At 47.3% G+C, this 18,570-nt stretch overlaps 2 protein-coding genes across 5 annotated transcripts in view; one reads left to right on the forward strand and one right to left on the reverse strand.

Moving 5' to 3' along the window:
- The window catches only part of LRIG1 (leucine rich repeats and immunoglobulin like domains 1), a 119,829-nt gene extending 113,416 nt beyond the window's left edge, over window positions 1–6,413 (forward strand). For both annotated transcript variants that reach the window (XM_030867661.2, XM_060308691.1), the window contains 6 exons: window positions 898–1,179; window positions 1,795–2,214; window positions 2,762–2,887; window positions 3,524–3,673; window positions 4,299–4,580; window positions 4,684–6,413. In XM_030867661.2, coding sequence (XP_030723521.1) covers window positions 898–1,179; window positions 1,795–2,214; window positions 2,762–2,887; window positions 3,524–3,673; window positions 4,299–4,580; window positions 4,684–4,943 — 1,520 coding nt within the window. In that variant the 3' untranslated portion in view covers window positions 4,944–6,413. The remainder of the gene's footprint in view (window positions 1–897; window positions 1,180–1,794; window positions 2,215–2,761; window positions 2,888–3,523; window positions 3,674–4,298; window positions 4,581–4,683) is intronic.
- An 846-nt stretch (window positions 6,414–7,259) lies between these two features.
- Window positions 7,260–18,570, reverse strand: part of SLC25A26 (solute carrier family 25 member 26) — a 142,678-nt gene continuing 131,367 nt past the window's right edge. For all 3 annotated transcript variants that reach the window (XM_060308693.2, XM_030867668.3, XM_060308692.2), the window contains 4 exons: window positions 18,314–18,383; window positions 12,933–12,997; window positions 11,809–11,882; window positions 7,260–7,650 (listed from right to left, as the gene is read on the reverse strand). In XM_060308693.2, the coding sequence (XP_060164676.1) occupies window positions 7,533–7,650; window positions 11,809–11,882; window positions 12,933–12,997; window positions 18,314–18,383 (327 nt within the window). In that variant the 3' untranslated portion in view covers window positions 7,260–7,532. The remainder of the gene's footprint in view (window positions 7,651–11,808; window positions 11,883–12,932; window positions 12,998–18,313; window positions 18,384–18,570) is intronic.

The raw sequence follows: 18,570 nt of genomic DNA on the forward strand, positions 1-18,570 counted from the left end.
GGTAGAAGGAGAGAGAGAGAAATAGCTTGGGCAGTTAACCCCTTGCCCCAGTAACCTAACAAGATTTTCTCGATCATTACAGTTAAAAAGTGCCAGAACTGCCCTGGTCTCTCAGCCCTTACAGACCCCCCAAAAAACTCCCACACTTTTTTTACCACACATTGACGGGTTTGTCTTGGCTTATTCTGAAGGAGTCCTCATTGTTTCTCAAAAGGTCAGGGAACTGTTGAGAGTCCCCACCAAAGCAATCTTGATGGGTACAGTAGTGATGCCCGACATCTGGCTGGATGCTCAGCACTGTGTCAGGGAATATTTGGGATAAACAAGCTGGTGGAATGCTTTCCGCTCGTGTGTATACAGGAATATGGTTCCAGTACCACTGCTCCTAAATGAGTTTTCTTCAAGAGGGAAGAGCCATCCCATTGCTTTCCCCAGGGTGAAGGCATGTTACCTTCTCTCCGTCACAGCTTCTTGCAGGAGCAGATATTCTTGTTTCCTAGGCTCTCTCCGGGTGATTAAGGCAGGCAAGTATGAGGCCCTGGCATTTATGGGATATCCCTGTACAGACTGATCACGACATGACAGACAGTGGGTAAATGTTTCAGGAAAGCCGTACATTTGAGGGGGTGAGAGCCAGCCTTGGGCGTGTGGCGAGAGAGACTGATGGACTGGCTCCCCACTGCCCCTCCCCGGTAGGAGAAGCTGGGCGGCCCTTGGAAACCTCAGCTCCTCAGCTCCTGATTTACAGGGGGCAGGAGTGGTTCTGGGCACTGGGCAGATGCTGGCGTGAAGGCTGGTGAACTCATTCGCAGTGGTGGGGAAGGTCAGTTTGACAAACTCCTGGCCTTTGCATTCCAGCTTTCTAAAAACTCGACCCTGTGTGCTTCTGTTTTGCAGTGCTGCCATCATTCACCAAAATGCCCCACGACATCGCCATCCGGACTGGCACCATGGCCCGCCTTGAGTGTGCTGCCACTGGCCACCCTAACCCCCAGATTGCCTGGCAGAAGGATGGAGGCACAGACTTCCCTGCTGCTCGTGAGCGACGCATGCATGTCATGCCAGACGACGATGTGTTTTTCATCACTGATGTGAAGATAGATGACATGGGGGTTTATAGCTGTACCGCCCAGAACTCGGCCGGGTCCATTTCAGCGAACGCCACCCTGACTGTCCTAGGTTCGACTATAGATACACTGAGAGAGAAGAGAGTGTGTGTGAGAGAGAGTGTGTGTGTGCGTGTGCGCGCGCGTGTGCATGTGCATCTGTGTATGTGTGAGAGGGAGAGATATCCTTACTTATCCTAGGTACCTAGAGGCAAGGTTCTCTCAAACTGTTCTGTGAAGCCTAGAGTAGGTGAGTGTGGTAGGCTGTTTCTTTGTTTAAAATTTTAGGCTTCTAAGATTTTCTTAAACAAGTGGTTCCATCTCTTTAAGAAAAATAAGAGCCAGTGAATTAGGAGAGTGTTTACAGGGCTTAGGTATAAGACACTCTACCTATAGAACTGCCCTCCAATCGGGCAGGATGGATTTGGTCTGGGTCAAGGATAAACTTGGGCCTGTCACAGGGCAGTCTGGGAACCATAGGGGCTTCTGTGGCTGGAGGTTAGTTCATCCCCAGAAGAGTAATGATTTAGTCATTCTGGTAGAAAATCTTCCAAAAAGCTTGCCACTCTGTTAAAAGATCTTGGCATTTCACTGATGTCTTGGATTTTCCTTGGTCCAGCAGACAAGGCAGAGGTATAGCAGCTGAGGCCCACAGAATAACCGTAAGACCTCCACTGACTTCTTGCAGAAACCCCATCCTTGGCGGTGCCCTTGGAGGACCGCGTGGCATCCGTGGGAGAAACGGTGGCTCTCCAGTGCAAAGCGACTGGAAGCCCTCCCCCCCGCATCACCTGGCTCAAGGGGGACCGGCCCCTGATCCTCACCGAACGGCACCATTTCACCCCCGGCAACCAGCTGCTGGTCGTTCAGAACGTGGTGGTGGAAGATGCGGGCCGGTACACCTGCGAGATGTCCAATGCCCTGGGCACCGAGCGTGCTCACAGCCAGCTGAGCGTCCTGCCCACTCCGGGCTGCAGGAAGGACGGCACCACTGTGGGCATCTTCACCATCGCCGTGGTGTGCAGTATCGTGCTGACGTCCCTGGTCTGGGTGTGCATCATCTATCAGACCAGGAAGAAGAGTGAGGAGTACAGTGTCACTAACACAGGTTAGCTGCTGTGGCGGCGGTGACTCACAGGGAAGGGGAAAAGCAGGGACATTTGTGAAGGAGGCCAGGGCTGGAGGCTTCTTTGAGAATCTCAGGATATTCAGAACTCCTCTAGAACCTTTGGGAATGTGGAGTCACTCAGGACAGCTGAGGCTTTGGTCTCGATGACACCATTCTATCATCTTTCAGGAATTGCACACTATAATGGGAATACTGTCAAATACACTATGAACTCTGCAGTTTTCTGAGGCATCCTTGGCACTTGCTTTGCTGCCACGTGGTAGACTGTTGCTGCAGTGACCTCACAGGTCCCTTCTTTTCTCAGTTCTGTCTCCCTTCCCATCGCTGTGCTTTGTCTTTTGCGGACTCGGACACCTCTCCCACCTGGATGTAGAGTCAGGCTGAGCAGGTCCTGGGAGGGCGTCTCCAGAGCACAGACTCCACAGGGTGTCCCTCGACAGCAGCTGCTGGGGTCTCCTGTGTCTGCCTTTGTTGTCACCTCGAAGGATTGGGACCCCTGGTGTTTGACTGTCCTGTCTCCTTGCAGATGAAACCATCGTGCCACCAGATGTTCCGAGCTACCTCTCTTCTCAGGGGACCCTTTCTGACCGACAGGAAACCATGGTCAGGACTGAGGGTGGCCACCAGGCCAATGGGCACATCGAGAGCAACGGTAAGGCCTCAGCCCTCGGTGCAGCTGCAACCCCCGGGGCTGCTGCCAGCTCTGGCCTGGGGCAGCTGCCTGGTATCCCATCAAGCATATGTGGTGACCTGGCAGGCTGGATGACTCAAGCCTTCTCTTGGGGTTTTTTGGACTTGACCTGTGCGAGTTCTGCAAGGTTTTAAAATCTCCGTCCCCAAGGAAGTCACTGTATTGGGATAGGGTGGGAGAGGGTGGGACTCCTAGTCCGGATAGGGTAGGACTGCCTGAAATAAGAGCAGTGAAGGACGTGCCAGGTACTGAAACCAAGGCACTCGTCGTGCAGGGGAAGCGCCCAGGTCTGCTGTTCCAGTCTCTCAGAGTACAGAGTGCCCACAAGAGTAGGGGAGGCTGAGCCGCCCTTGTTAGGGGCAAGTTTATCCTTGCCAAGAACTCACCATCATGGCTCTGAATGCTGAAAGGCCTGCCTGCTGGGAAGGCAGTATTCGAAAAGGTTCCTTGCTGGACTTCTTGCTTAGCCCAATAACCCAGCACTGGAAAGAACACTTTGAAAAATGTCCCTGTTCTGGTAGCCTTGCCCGTTCTCACGGCTTCCTGTGAAGTGCTGACTAAGCCTGGAGTTTCTAACCGTGTGGGAGTCTGTTGCAGGTGTTTGTCCGAGCGACACAGGCCTCTTTCCAGAGGTGGAAGCTCACGGCATTACGTGCAGGCAGCCCAAGCTCTGCGTCGGGTACACGAAGGAGCAGTGGAAAGTGGTGGAGAAGGCCGATGGCACACCTGGTCCACAGAAGATGATGGGTATGAGATGCTTTCCTCAGGAAAAGTATTTTGCTCTTGAAATCAAAATTTGGGTTGACCTACTCATTAAGTGAAAGTGGGGGAGACATAATTGATGTCAGACTGTCTTAGAATTTGGCATTCAATATATAAACAGGAAGCCCTGGCCTGCCTCTTTTTAAATTCCAGAATAGGATGTCTGTCTCTTAAAAACTATGGTGTGATAAGCCTGAGCGTGAGTTTTCTAGATTTATAAAGTGACTGAAATAAAGGGTTAAGGCCCAAACCAGAGTCCCTTTTCACCAGGGCCGCTGTGAGGCTAAATTTCTAATTGTTCAGAAGACTTCTGGCACTAAATGCTGCGTGGTCATGCAAATGGGATTTCTTTTTGTTCCCTGAGATCAGAGTGTGTGACTTCATGCTCTGATTAAGAAATTAAGCCGAAACGTTTCAACGTGGAAGGGCTCTGTTCTTCATTAATGGCTCGGTGTTTGCCCAAGTCCTTTTCCTGTGAACAGATTTGGCAGGGGGGGTCGATCAAAGCAGGGCTCGGGCCTTACGGCTGCAGAGCTGAGCAGCCTGTCCTCTGCGCGGGACGGAGACTTGCGTGGCGATGGGGCTCATCTGTCTCTGGCTCTGTCTGCAGAGCACGGCGGCCCGGCGGTGTGCGGCGACTGCAGCAGCGACACGCACACTTACTCCGAGGAGCAGGCCTTCTGTCCTCAGCCTGTGCCCAGAGACAGTGCACAGCCAGGAACCCTGAGCGGCCTGGAGCCCAGCCCGAGTGACCACCCGCGCTCTTCACAGCAGCAGAGCAGCGGGGCTGCTGAAGGGTCCCGTAGCTGCTGCAGGGGGTCCCTCTACCCCAGTAACCACGACAGAATGCTGGCAGCCTTGAAGAAGCCAGCAGCGCCTCTAGATGGGAAAGGTAACGTGGCACTATCTTCCGAGGCAGCAGCAGGGGGCGAGGAGCGCGGACTCGGCCGGCCCCAAGGGGGGCTGACATGGCCTCTTCCTTCTCTTCCTTCTAGGGGCCTCCTCTTGGACGATAGCACGGTTGTGTGACCTGGACCCCTCAGACCTGCAGCCTTCGTGTGCGTTAACTCTGGGCAAGCCTGAGCTCACAGAAGCTGCCTCGGGCTTTCCTGATGTGCCCAGCGAAGGCCAGCACTTGCTTCTTTCCAATGGACACCTCCCCCAAGCCTGTGACTCCGGTTCTGAGTCCACACCAGTGACGGGACAGCCGCCCGGGAGACGGAGCGCACCGCTGCTGTTTGCACCCAAAAGCTAGGCTTTGTCTACCTCGGCTCTTGTGGCGTCGGTGTCTACAGGAAGGAGAGGTGGGTGAGGGAGCCTGGCGGCTTCAAGCATCACTGATTTGTACATAGTTTTCACCTCCGTGTGGAGCGTCAGCAGTTTGAAGGACTTGCAGCTGAAGCACAGAAATGCAAGAGGCTATTGTGTACAAAAGGCAGAAAAGTATTTGATACCCTTGTACATAAGAGTTTGCAGAGATGGCATATATATTATATATATCTTTTACAGAGGCTATTTTAATCTTTAGTGCATGGTTAACAGAAAAAAACTGTACAATTTTGACTATTATTTTTCATACCAGGTTGCTGTTTAATTTTGGAGCAGGGGGGATAGTTCTGGTGCCTTAATGCACGGATGGAGCTCCTAGGAGCTACAAACCACATTTGTTCACAGGAGTTTTGGGGGGCATGGGAGGGAGGGAAGCGAAGGTCCTTGGCTTGGTATTGCACTTGGGAGGGCAGACCCCCCCCCTTGCATGCTTTACCGTCAGAGACTCTGTTGGCATTGGAAGTAACTTCATGTCAGTATTGCTTGTGTGTGGATGGCGTCGCAGCGACCTCCCCGTAGAGCCCAGAGGTCATGTTCCTCTGCAGTGATGGACTCCTCGTAGGTTTAAGTTCCTTCTCTAACAAGTGGAATGGAATGGAGGTTGTTGATCCACCACAAGCAAACTGGTTCAAACAATTAAGCACTGCCTTTCCTCTTCCTTCTGTGATAAAGGCGAATGTGGTCTTGTCAGTATCCTTCGATGGTCATTTGAGGCTTTTTAATAAGATAGCTAGAGGCTGCTGGTGTTGGTACCTGTGGATTTTTCAATAGCGATGTTTTAGTTCTGCGGATACAATTAATATTACATCGGCCTTGAGGGAGGAAAAACGGAGTCCCTCCTTTTCAGGGCTAGCGAGTCTTTACTGAGGGTGCAGAGCAGGCCTGTCCATTTCCTTCCCTCGCACAGATGGACCCGGGCTTGGACTCTAAGTGATGAGCCCTTGACCTGGGTTCTGGGTATATTTGCACTTTTTTGAGACCTGTTGCTAACCATCTTGTGAGTGCCAATGTGTATTTCAGGAAAAATTACGTGGAAACAAGGTCCTTAAAAATCTCAGAAAGCAAAAGTTCCTTTGGCCAAAAAGCTGAAGGGAGGTACTGACAGAATGGTTCCTTACCTATGTTAAATTTCACTGTCAGATGTCATCACTGTTCCAAAAGGTAAGCACATTTAGAATTTTGTTCTCAACAGTTAACTGATTCTCACTTCCACAAAATATGTGAATTTGCTGCTTCTGAGAGGCAATGTGAAAGAGGAAGTATTACTTACTTTTATGTACAAAGTTATTTATTTATAGAAATTTTGGTACAATGTACATTGAAAAGCAACATGTAAAATATTGAAGTGTCTAACAAATGGCATTGAAGTGTCTTTAATAAAGGTTCATTTATAAAATGTTAAGTGTATGGCAGGGTTATTTTTATACCTCCATTAACCAGCATTGCTGCATCCTGTTTAATTCATTCCAGAGATTGCCTTTGTAAGGGAGTCATCCTGCCTGAAGTACGTACCTTCCCCCACCCCACCCCCGAAAAGGGAAAAAACATTTTTAGTCAAAGCAGAATGGTATATATACCCGTTGCTCCAGGGAAAACATGACACCACTAGATTCCTGAGATGGCTTTCTGAATTTTTCTAACACCTGAAGCTTATTAGTTGAGCTCCAAAATGGTGACCTTCCCACTTCATCTCTGATTTCTAGTCTTGAGCTTAAAACTCCAAGCAACAAACCTTAGTGATCAGGAATGACGAACCCACCCCGTTTCCAAAGTCGGCCCCAGCCCTTTGCTTTGGGTCTGGAGTGGAGAGGAGCCCGGTCAGTGACGGCCCTCCTGCCGCGAAGCCCGCTGGGCCCACCTAGTCATTGGGCTGCGACTGGTTTCTCTCCCACACACCACATGGGCCGCTGGACACTCCTCTGGAAAAGAATACAATTGTTTTTATAGGTGAAATGTGAGGGTAATTAAGACCAGCAGCCTGGTTACCCAGCAAGGATGCTGGCTGAGCACCTGTATGTAGTTGTTCTTTTTACACCAGGCTGTCAGCCAATGCAGTTGGAGTTAACCCAGGGGAGAAAAGCCTCCCACACCCCCAACTTTCTTCCCGACTCTCCTTCCTTTACTTACTCTAGCCATTCCTTTAAAATCACAACCATCTCTGCCTTTGGCTGATTCCACTGTCAGGTGGCAGGAAATGAAAGATCAGATACAGATCAAACGAAGGCTCTGAAAGGGCCTGGACTCTGCGTTGCCACACTTGTTTATTAAGGGGTTCTGAGAAAACTGTTCAAAGTACCGCTGTGGACATCATTTTCTCTCTGAACTCTGGGAACCAGGCCGATGACGTCATCCCGGCCAGCCTGCAGCACGGAAGATGCGTTCTCCATGTCGTAATCTGAGCAGAACTGGACTTGAGCGCCGCGTTTTGTTGTTTAGATGGCCAAACAGCTGCTCACCGGAGGGGAAACAGTTCTCACAGCAGGACCCTTTCTTGAAGGCAGGGGCTGTCTGTGATTCATGGACTCTCTCTGCCAAGTTCCAACAGAAAGCTGCGCGTCTGGTCATAAGCACCAAGAAAGATGAAACCTCCCAGACTGATGGCTGCCATTCGAGGGAAGACACCTGCAAATAATCTTTGGGGGGGGGAGGGAGGAGGAAAGATTTTTTTTTTTTAATTTTCTGTGTGTAAAAAAGGTTAAATTCCAACACCCACAGCTTGCTCCACTCAACACACCACGCACTTAGAATGTGTCTGTCTTCCCTTTCAGAATGGGCACTAAATTACATTCCCGAGTAGACTTGAAGCTGCAGCCCAGCTGCTTGTTGGCTAAGGCGGCTGAATGCAAACAGCTTACTTGTGAGCACCCACAGTTAAGTCCAGCAATTAGTCAAGACACGGTAACTCTGTCCCCACGACAGTTCTGTTAAGACTGTCACACCATTTTTGCTTTCAAGAGATGATGAAATCGACTTTTTTTTATAGAGAAGTCAAAAGGGCTGAATCCCAGGGAAGGCTGGAGGGCAGCAACCCGCCACCCTCTCCCCGGAAGGCTGAGGCGGGCCCTGGCTGTTGGGGAAGATTTCCCGACGACTCTGCCGCTCCTCCCAGTGACTCACTCCGTCCCATTTTGTCCTTAGGGACCCACAAAGGTGATGTGGCGCGAGGAGTCGAATCTCCATGGATTCCCGGTTTCCCCTCTAAGAAAGGCGAGTGGGTTCCAGCTGGGAGGGGAGCAGCACCTCATTACAGGTTCCGGCCCCAAGCCCTACAGAGAGCCAGTTACCATCAAAGTTGCAACTTTGGAAGAAGCAAAGAAATGCAAAGTAAAAGAACAATGCTACTGGGGACGTGAAGTGGGCGGTCATTCTTTAAAACCCTCCCAGAGCGATGCACAGGTATTTGTTCAAAGATGGTCATTGTGGTGGTGCTGATAAGAGAAAAACTGCAAAGAGTCTACTCCCTGGTTACACAGATGCTGCTACAGCTGTGCCGCTGAATAAGGCCGTCCATAGGGACCAACACGGAACGTATACAAAATAGGTTCTAAAAGAAGTCAAGTCCCAAAGCTGTATGTGTAATGTGACTGCATGTTGGACAAACACGGCCGAGATGCATCCTCATTTCTCTGGGGAGCAAGGGGTACAGGAGACTTCCCTTGCCTGTGTTTCTGTAGCAATTGAACCTTTTTTACCAAGAGTATCACTTGTGTAAGCAGAGAACAAAATTACAAAATCAGAACTAGTGGATTGACCTTAACTAAAAAGACTTAGGGTCGGATCCAGGGAAGAAAGCTGAAAACATGGAGGTTATGCCAGCAGTAGCCTGTGTAGCCTTGAAAGTCTGGGGAATCTCCATGCTCAGCTAAAGGGAGGCATAGCAAGAAAGGGACAGGAAGGAAACCCCCGTGGCCTAGTTCACAGCCACCTGGCTGGCTCCTTTGTGACGGCCGGGAGAGGCCAGCCTGACTGCCCGGTGTGTAGCCCTCAGGACTTCTGAGGAAAACGGACTCGAGAGTGTTTCTAAGGGGCCCATAGTTTAGTTAGCTAACTAAGGATTTAAATCGTCAAGTAAAATACTACACGAAATGAGAACCTCTTTTTCTTGTCTACGTGAAAATTCTATAGAAGACCAAAATACACTTGGAAGGAAAAAAGTTGTTCAGCCCAGCATCATGCAAGGTGTTTTTGCATGAGGTGGTCCCTAAATTACTGCTTTGAGGCCACTGTGTCCTTCTGGCCCGGGAAAGAAATTCATCTCCCTGCCCCCATCCTACAAAGAGAAGTGCTGGAAGTGGGGGTCAGCAAGGGCTGAGCTGTGGAAACCACGCTGGCCACAGAACTCTCCCTCCCTGCCTTGTTTCTACAACCAGTGTCTCATTCCTCTCCCCGCTGCTAATGAGCTCAGCTGCTCCACGCGAGGGGCAGATGGAAGCAGTTGATGGATTCACTAGATGACAACTGTCTGTTAACATCATTAGAGTAATTTGTACAGTGAGGGCCCCAACCAAACGCAGACGCGAAGACTGGAACAGAGCAGGGCTGCACTGGAAGGACTGCACGAGGAAGAGATGACAAACGTCAGGCGCTCAGCAGAGGGCCGGGCGCCACTTGGGGGGACACAGGGCGGCAGCGGTGAGGACATAAAGGGCACAGGAGAGAAAAACAAAAGGCCAGGTGATGAGCCGAAGAAAGGGAGGAAGGAGCAACGCTGGATAAACAGGCTTCCCATCTGCTTTCGGGCTGTTGGGCTCGGTGAGCGTGCGGTATTTTTATTTCAGAGAAACCCGGTTGCCTGAGGGCACGTCTTCCAAATCGGTGCCAGAACGTGGTCCCTCCCCGTGTGAACCAACACGGGGAGACCCAAGTGTCACCACTTTAATTTACGCCGACGGCTCAGCACCAGCCCGTTGCAGGTGGGGAGGCGGCTTGAATCCTCTGTTAAACCCGGCAGGTGTGTCTCCGGGCCACCAGGAACCCACAGGGGCTCTGCATGGAAAACCGACAGAGAAGGCGGCTGGGGAAGCCTAGGACCACTGCTCAGAAGAGCTGAGCGCGTTTGCAGGAGGCTTTGTTTGTTTGCTTCTCTTTACAGTTCTCTGGTCCAATTACTTGTTGTCTTTTATCACATTAACAGGAAGCTAATGAACGCTGTCATTAGCTGCCTGAAATACTCTGCTAAGGACCACACTGGGCATACTAATGAGAGCCCAAGACTTTAGAAGCTTCTGGAAGATTGGCAAAAATCCAGATTACCTTTTCAGGGCTGACAGCGGGGACAGGAATAGGCCCTCAGCATGGTGATGACACCCTTCCTCTGCCTTTAATTCTGGCACTGCCTGGTTAGATAACACCCAGTAACACCAACACTGGGACAGGAAAGGTTTAGTTTCAATCATCTACTCAAGGAAATTCCTTGTCCACAAGTTTTTGGGGCCACGGTCCTGCCGACTATGCCATCCCCGATATCACCACTTTTTCGAGAAAGGCGGACAGGCTGCGGCTCCACACGGACTCCACAGGGCTAAAGTCAAGGGCCTTCCTGTGACCAATAGTTGCCACAGACTCTAAGAACTACATCGAAACATGTAAGAGTGAAGTTTAGCAGTCTGACTCTATGACCTAAAACATCTACTGCATGCAATACCTCTGTGTGGCCCAGTCACTATATGAAGCCCTAAGAATCTTTTCCCTGCTACTTCAGAGCTTTTTTTTTTTTTTTTTTCTCTCACACCATTTCACTGTGTAAGGAGGATCCTGTGTCAAAATCGAAGTGCCTCAGCTCTGAGCAACCAGATTCCTACTTACTTATCATCTATTAGCCATAAATCACTGACTCAGGACATACAAACTACCACCCTGCCCTCCAAGGCTCAGTTACTCCTTTCTGGTAAATCCAGCCCCTGTCTCCAAATCCTCTGTCCTTCAGGCAAGCAGCAGCCATTGAGAGCTGGCACATTTATTGAACGTTACCTGTTTTGAATAGAGGATGGGGCTTGTTAACTCCTGCAAAATACCCTTGCCTGCGGCCTGACCAACCTGCCCCATGTTCCCCAGACTGTCCACGAGCTGCAATAAAACCTGCCAAATGGACACAAAACTAGAGTCAAATAAATGATCGACACAGCACCGGGACGAGGAGGTGGCACCACCGTGGCTATGCTGTTTCACACCTGCCCTGTCACTAGGCTCCCTTCAACCGTCCCCTACAGGAGGCTGCCGCTTTGCTCTCTCAGCAAATCCCTGGTAGATGATTCCAGAGAGAATCGTGATTTCATCTACCTGTTACAGATCCCAACCTTTAGACAGGTTGACATGCTGTAAAAGCAATGCTGAAATAGCATTTGGAACAGACCTTTGCGGATGATGCAGAGCCGTGAGCTGCAAGGGAGGGGTCAGGCTCTATGCTACGTTAAAAGTGATAACTACTAAGAGTTAAAAGTGCCCCAAACCACAAACGCTTTCTTCTAACAATGCTTTCCTCGTCACTTGCGTCCTGCCTTACACAACTGGACACCAGCTTTCTCAGTGATGCAATCCAGAACCTGGCAGAGGCCACAGAGGTGGATGCCATCTAACACTGAGATGGGAATCACCCACTACGACACTGCGTCAACTCGACTGTGCAATATCATCTCACGTAAGCAACATCAAACGTAACGTTTTGTACGATAAAAGTAAATGATACCCCAACCAAGGCAAGCAAAAGGAAGGGTGGGTGTTCTCCCGATGCTGGGCTAAAGGAGAAGGAGGGTGGACGGCGACGGCGGCGGGGCCTCCCTTCCCAGCCTTACCCCGACAGCCCCCGTGTCCGCCAGACACCATGCAGGGCAGAGAGGACGTTCCCACTTGCAGGGCTGGAGCCGGCCTGCATGGAAAGACAAAAGAGAAGCCATCACCTCACGGAACTCCCCAACCAACTTACAGCGGGCTCTAGATACCCTCAGATGCACGGCTCCCCACCACCCTCCTGTAGGACACAGTTCCAGATAGACTGGGGGGTCTCCCGGGAATCAGGACCTCTGGATCTCACTAGACGAGAAGCCCTCACACTTGAACCCATAAGCAAGCACTGAGTTGGCCCATTTCCCACCAGAAGTAGCTTGTCCAGGTTCCTTCTCTCACTGTCAGCCTATGAGCAGAGCTTAACCCAGATAATTCACATACTACTATTGAACAGGGAAGATACTGAAAGCAGTATTAACTCATCTGAGGAGGATGGGGAATAATCAGTGTGAATGGTAATGATTATGAAACTTCTCTAAGTGGCTAATGAACACACTTAATCAAGAATACTGTGTTCAATTTAAAACAGGCTTTGCCCTATCAAGCTACGTACTACGAGTCTGCCCTTATTTGTTCCACGTTTCCACAAGGGTATGACTTTTTAGGTTTTATTGTTTTGGTCCAGGTATATGTATACCTTTCCCTGTAGCCTCGGTCCAGGTTTTTTAAAAACAATTTTACTTAACGACCTTTTTTAACAATTCTGAAAAATGTCCTAGCCTAAGTCATCTGGTGAAGGCTTAATAAGCCTTCACTCTTATAAGTTCAGAGCCTCATGCTTGCTGCATGGCATGAAGCAGGCCAACGCTCTGAGCCTCGGGTCTGTCCCCAGTAAAAACACAGATTCTCTGAAAATCATATCACCAGGCAGAGGCCCTACCGGCCCTCCCTGTTCACATAATACAGGTGAAAATGACTGCAAAAAGGTAAAATGCTACCCAGACATCAGTCACAGCAATTCCTGTGGATACTGCTTTGTCCAAAGGCAGTTTCATTAGTGAAACTATAGGCAGCAGAAGGCTGCTAACTATAGGTGTTATGCCACTTTTGTTCACTTTATGTACATGTAAGCCCTAAGTGCTAACAGATACAAGCATCTGTTGTGTCTACATTACATTATTTTACCACTTACCTTTGCCAACATGATTCTGGTTTTTGCCACGTCAAGAGGCGTGGTGACTGCAGCTGCAAATCCACCTGTGCATATAAAAATACCCAACACACAAGTGAGGTCCTGTTTACTGCATTACACGGTATTTTCTCATTTTTATTTTGTAATTAATTTCTCGTAACTCTGCCAGAAATACTGCTTTATCGTTACGTCCACCTGATTGATTCAAGAATAGGAAGCACACATGCAAAATCTTTACCCACACACTCCCCTGCTTTGTAGTGATGTCTGACTGCATATAGAATAGGTGACGGGATAATGTTTTATACCTGCAAGTTAAAAAACAAGGCCCCACAATGTAGCTTGCTCTTTCGTGAAGGAGCAGACAAACCTGTGTACACGGGGGTGTGTCGTGCTCAGACTCCCACTCAGAGAGGCATGCTGTGCCCCATGAGTCTCAGGGGGTCCATGCCTTCCATGGGCCCATCTTCTCTAATCTGACTCCAAAATGCTGCTGTCGTTTCTGCTCTGAGGCAAAACCGGCAAACAGACACGGGTATCAGTGTGGGAATTTTTCATATAAGTGGTTGGCTTCTTACGGTTAAAAGAGTATAAATGTTTCTGTATTTGCAGGTTTCTGATCAACAGGCCAGTTAGAGTAACAAGATTTCTAAACTCGCTTCCATATCTTGTTAGAGTCAATTTTGATTCAAGCCTGCATTCTTCCTTACCTGCTTCTTTCCTAACTTTTCTCTCCTGTCCTCTTTATTTAAATGCCATGAGTGCCAAACTGATTTTTTTTAAATCCACATATTTTAAACGGGTCCATGTCTACAGACAGAGGAACTGGAGGACTACTTTTTTAACAGAAATCACAGTATATGGTCCCATTATTTTATTTAATATGATACAAAGATATATCGTAAACCCCAAAAGGCCCAAAGGAGATAGAAATAATGAGCCCAAAAGGGCTTTCTAAAGATTCAGCTTCCGTGAGCCAGGGTGAAATCAGCAGTTTTCTAAGAGCTCAACAGAACATGTGTGTGAAGGATGCTTCAGAAATAGCACACCTCTCCCTCTAAGTTTTGCGGCGTGTGGACAAGGAGGTCATTTGATCTCTGCCCAATATCTTTCTAAAATATGTTGCTGAAATAAGATCATTAAACTGAACCTCCTCCATTGGGTAACATTTATTATGATGCTGACTTCTTGAGAGATGTACCCAGAATGACAGCAATCTTAGGGCTAACGAGTAAAAACCATAAACATGTATACTGGAGTCCCTTTTATTTTAGCCACCTCTGAGTTATGAATATGTGAAACACTTTCCTCCCAACTCAAAAGTTGTCTGAAATTCAGAGACCTGCTAAACTGCAAGTATTTTAAAATTTTGTGGACCCAGTCCTGAAATACTACTCTTACTTTTTTTTAACCACTTACTCTGCCATAAAGGAGGTGGGACTCAAAAGTCATGTGTACCTTGGCTCCCAAAGTAATGCTGTTTCACTACATGATGACTTTGATATATGAATAAGACAAATCCAAATGTATCCAGTTGTTAAAATCCAGAAGTGCATACACGATTTTCCTACTTGAAAATCTTTACAAACTGACCTGAACCAACTAAAAATTGACAAGGACGTCATCTGTCCCCTGTCTGACCACTCAGGCTCTCACACGTCACCTGTGTTGAAAAGTATTTGTTTTCTACTAAGTTTGGATACTGTAAATCGAACTTATTTGGGCCATTAGCAAAAGTTCACCATTCCTCTACTGTAGATGCCTGCCAATATTCTCCCAGTGATTTCTGTTTCATGAAAGTAATAAGAAGAAAAGTTAGACAAAAATGCATATGCTAAAATAGATCCTACTTTTATTACCACGATGGAAACTTTATTTTATGCAAGTTATTAATAAGACGATTTAAATGTCTTCAAATATCAAAGACTGCTTTAATTCACAGACCTCACAATGTTTTTTATGAGGCTGTAAGAAGGACTTGTGAAGATCACGTAATAGAGTAACTGGTCATGATGGGGAGGGGAGCTGTATTTTCAGTTAAAATGTAGTTATTGTCTGCATTTTACTTAAGGGAAATGTAAACCGCTGGTAATAAATACAAGGAACATGCTAACATTAGACAGGAAATAATTATTTGGTACAGCGACTGCAGGCTATTTTAGTGCTCAAATCACATGTGAAACAATTTTCTATGGGTTCCACCAGAGTTGGGTTTTTACTGAATGTTAGGCTAACTGCTTTCAAGAACCAGATTCAGGGGAAACTAGACGTTTACAGCGAAACTACATCTCACGTGTCCTCAGGGAAGAAATGCAGGTTCTTCGCCTTCTCCAGACAAAGGGGCCGCCTTCCTACGAGAGTTATGGAGCTGTCACCTCCAACAGCAGCTGTGAATGTGGTGGGAGCAGTAGTGGGCGACACTGCCACGCACTGTCCGCCTAAGGGCTCCCCTCCCCAGATGAGCCGGGAGCAGGAAAAGCAGCTCCACCGACGAGCTCCAAACAAGCGTCCAGACTTGGACTGCTTCAACAACAGCAACGGCAAAAAACGAGTTTTCCTTTGTGTTTTAAAGGCTGCATCAAGCCCTGTCATTTGTTACCCAAACAATCCTCAACCCTATTCTAGAGTTTCAAGCCATGGCGGGAGAGATCTCTCTCTCTCCTTCTCTCTTAGAGAATGTAAGTTAAGTGTTCATTACAGGAAACTAATCAAAGGACGCTAGAACAGCAGATATTCCTATAGTAGCAGATATCCCTATAGTAGCAGATGTCATAATTATTAAGACTGAATGATGGTTTTATGTTTGGAAGTTAACTTGAAGTAGGGAAGTTGGCAAAGTCCGTTTCCCCACCCCCAATCTAACCCCTGACCAGAAGCCAAGGGAATTTCTGAGCATGACGAGCCATCAACACCTCCAATCTCAAGGGACATTTTTGGATATTTGTGCCAAGTGGTTTATAAAGCAAGCATGGGCACCAAAGAGTGCCAAGGATGGCCAGAGAGTGGTTCGTCTACAATGATTCAACCAGGTTAAACTTGGAAAAGCACACAGGGATGAGAAATCAGATTTCTGGTTTATAGGGCAAGTTTTATCACTGCCTCTGTGGCCAGGTAGGGCAAAAACGTCTGAAAGTACAGCCGGTAAGCATGTCAGATCTTAGGGGCTGCCCAAGATGACTAGTCATTAGTCATTTCTCTATACTGTGCAGTGCACAATCTTGCAGCAAATTCTTACAGAATGTTGCTTTCTCACAATCTGAAATATTTTCCAATTATGTTTATCTTTCAGAAAGGTTTTAAAAGAGTAACCTTGTTCCTCAGGATCAACATTTGTACCAACTAAAATTTCAAAACAAAAGGGATATAAACACGAAATCTATTTATTTTACTTTATCTTTTGTTAAATACATGTACATATACTGACAATGGATTTTCTGCAGACCTTGGGCAAATTCCTATCAGAACCTCAGCTAAAAAATAAGATAATTGTCTTGGAGTAGTTTTTAAATCTACACCCTACAAGAGGTGATGATTACATATAGTAACTTTATTATTAATGTGTTATTTTTTTCTATGCAATTAAGAATATGAATTACTGTGATGATGACAGCTTTTCATTTCCTGGGTGCTGGTTGTTTTTATTGAAATAAACTCCGTAAACGCAGTTCTAACGCACATTATCGCACCTATCCCAGCAACAACTCCTTAACAGAGGGAGGGTTGCTTCTGCACTACAGGTAAGGAAACGGGTGCTCAATAAGGCCCCAAAGTCTCGTTCTTTAGTTGGGGATAGAAGAGAGGTTTGACAGCCGTATGATTCAGACAGGTCAGCCAGCACTGGATCCTGAGGCTCTCTGGGCGAATCCCTTCCCTGCCCCGCATCCCAGCTTCCCCACTGTCCCTGGAGGGCAGTGTGGCTTGCTGCACTCCTCATCCTCAGGGGGGCCACCGGAATGGAAAGAGCCTGGCCCACAGGATCCCGCCAAACAGTGGGGGTCTGATACCAAGTTTCTCCCCGGCTCCCACCCCCTGACTAAACTAAGTACTTAGTGCCTATTACACAGCATTATTCAGAAAAAGGAATTGTAATGAACGCACGTGTCCTTAATAGGAACAATGCATATTTGCAAGCGAATCTTTGAATTAGCTACTTAAGGGACCAGAGAATATATATATTTGTTTCAACACTCAGACGTTTTATAGTGTGTTAACTTTAAGAACCGGCCTTCCTTATCCAGGATGACTCAATTTCCAGAATGCTCACTTTGTGCCCAGGACCCAGAAGGGAGTCCACAGAAACGCACATTTCTTAGGGACTGGGGAGTAAGGACTCCTGACCACTGGCAAATGAATCAAGACCACGTCCCCATTTAACACAGCTAATGACTATGGATCATGTGGAAACAATTACCCGTCATAAGCAATCTGAGCTGGCTTCATATCTAGAGGCAAGAGTCTTATTTTGGATTATCAATTCTATAAGTCAGATGGGTCCAATTATTAATTATAAAATGTATGTTTTCTGTTTTCCTAATCACTACAACTAAAAACCCACCCAATGACCATTAAACAAATTGGAAACGAATTATCTTCTACTAAGGTTGGTATCCTAAGCCCGCATATCTGTCAGTTTACTGGCTTCACATCAAAACCAGCAGTTTACAATTTTCTGGCAAATTTCCGTTTCAATTTATTTCAACCATAATTCTCACTCACCTTTATTTGCAACAAAATGTATTTCTCTTTTAGACTGTTACACCTTTTACTTTTTAAATTCTTTCCAGTTTCTGAGTTCTCACTAAAACCTCACTGGAAAATGCATATGACCAAGTGATGGATAGACATTGCATAGTGTCACTCTGCTCTTTGTTTAATGCCTAGAAAATGCCCAGATGTTTAGATCTCCATATTTTCTACACCACGCAGTTTAGCCTTCAGTAAGTTGTGGAGCAGCCTCCGCTCTCCTGACACCAGTTAATCTACGGCGCTGTCAAACATGTCACATGGACCGTGAATCATTGCCTTCTGCAAAAATCGCCTAACCCCCCCAAGAAGTGCTCAAGGCAGACAGCTGCACCCACAGCCAGTCTCTTCCCACAGAGGCCTTGCTAAATCATCTTTAAGATAATCCAAGGGCCTGAGTGAAGGCTTTAATAAAAAAAAAATTTGTCAAAAACAAATTGGCTGTCTTTCAGGCAGACACCTTTTTAGCAGTTTTTTTTTTTTTTTTCCTAAGACACTCTCTTTTCTCAAACAACTAGTGGGACTCTCTTCTTCCAAACAATCTGGAATTTCTGAAGAATGTTGTTTTTGCACAGTTAATATTTTCACATTTTTCTCCCCCTCTTTGGTCTTTCCCAGTATAATATAATCCTTTGCACCTGCAAATGCTCCACAGACTGCTGACTGCCAAGAATCCACCACATGATCCTGCCTCCAGGACCAGAGGGCCTGTGTTTAAGGAGAAAGAAAAATACAAGTTATTAAATATTTGAATTTATCGGAACCTCCCGTGGGTTAGCTCTGGGGATGGGAACTTAAGTGAGAAGCTATTTTGGTGGCATTCCTCACTGATGACATAAGTGATTTTCCCAAGGACTTAACTGCATTCTAAAATAAGTCAAAGAAACGAGGGTGA

Source organism: Globicephala melas, chromosome 11 (genome assembly GCF_963455315.2).
Source record: "Globicephala melas chromosome 11, mGloMel1.2, whole genome shotgun sequence".
NCBI classification, from domain to species: Eukaryota; Metazoa; Chordata; class Mammalia; order Artiodactyla; family Delphinidae; genus Globicephala; species Globicephala melas.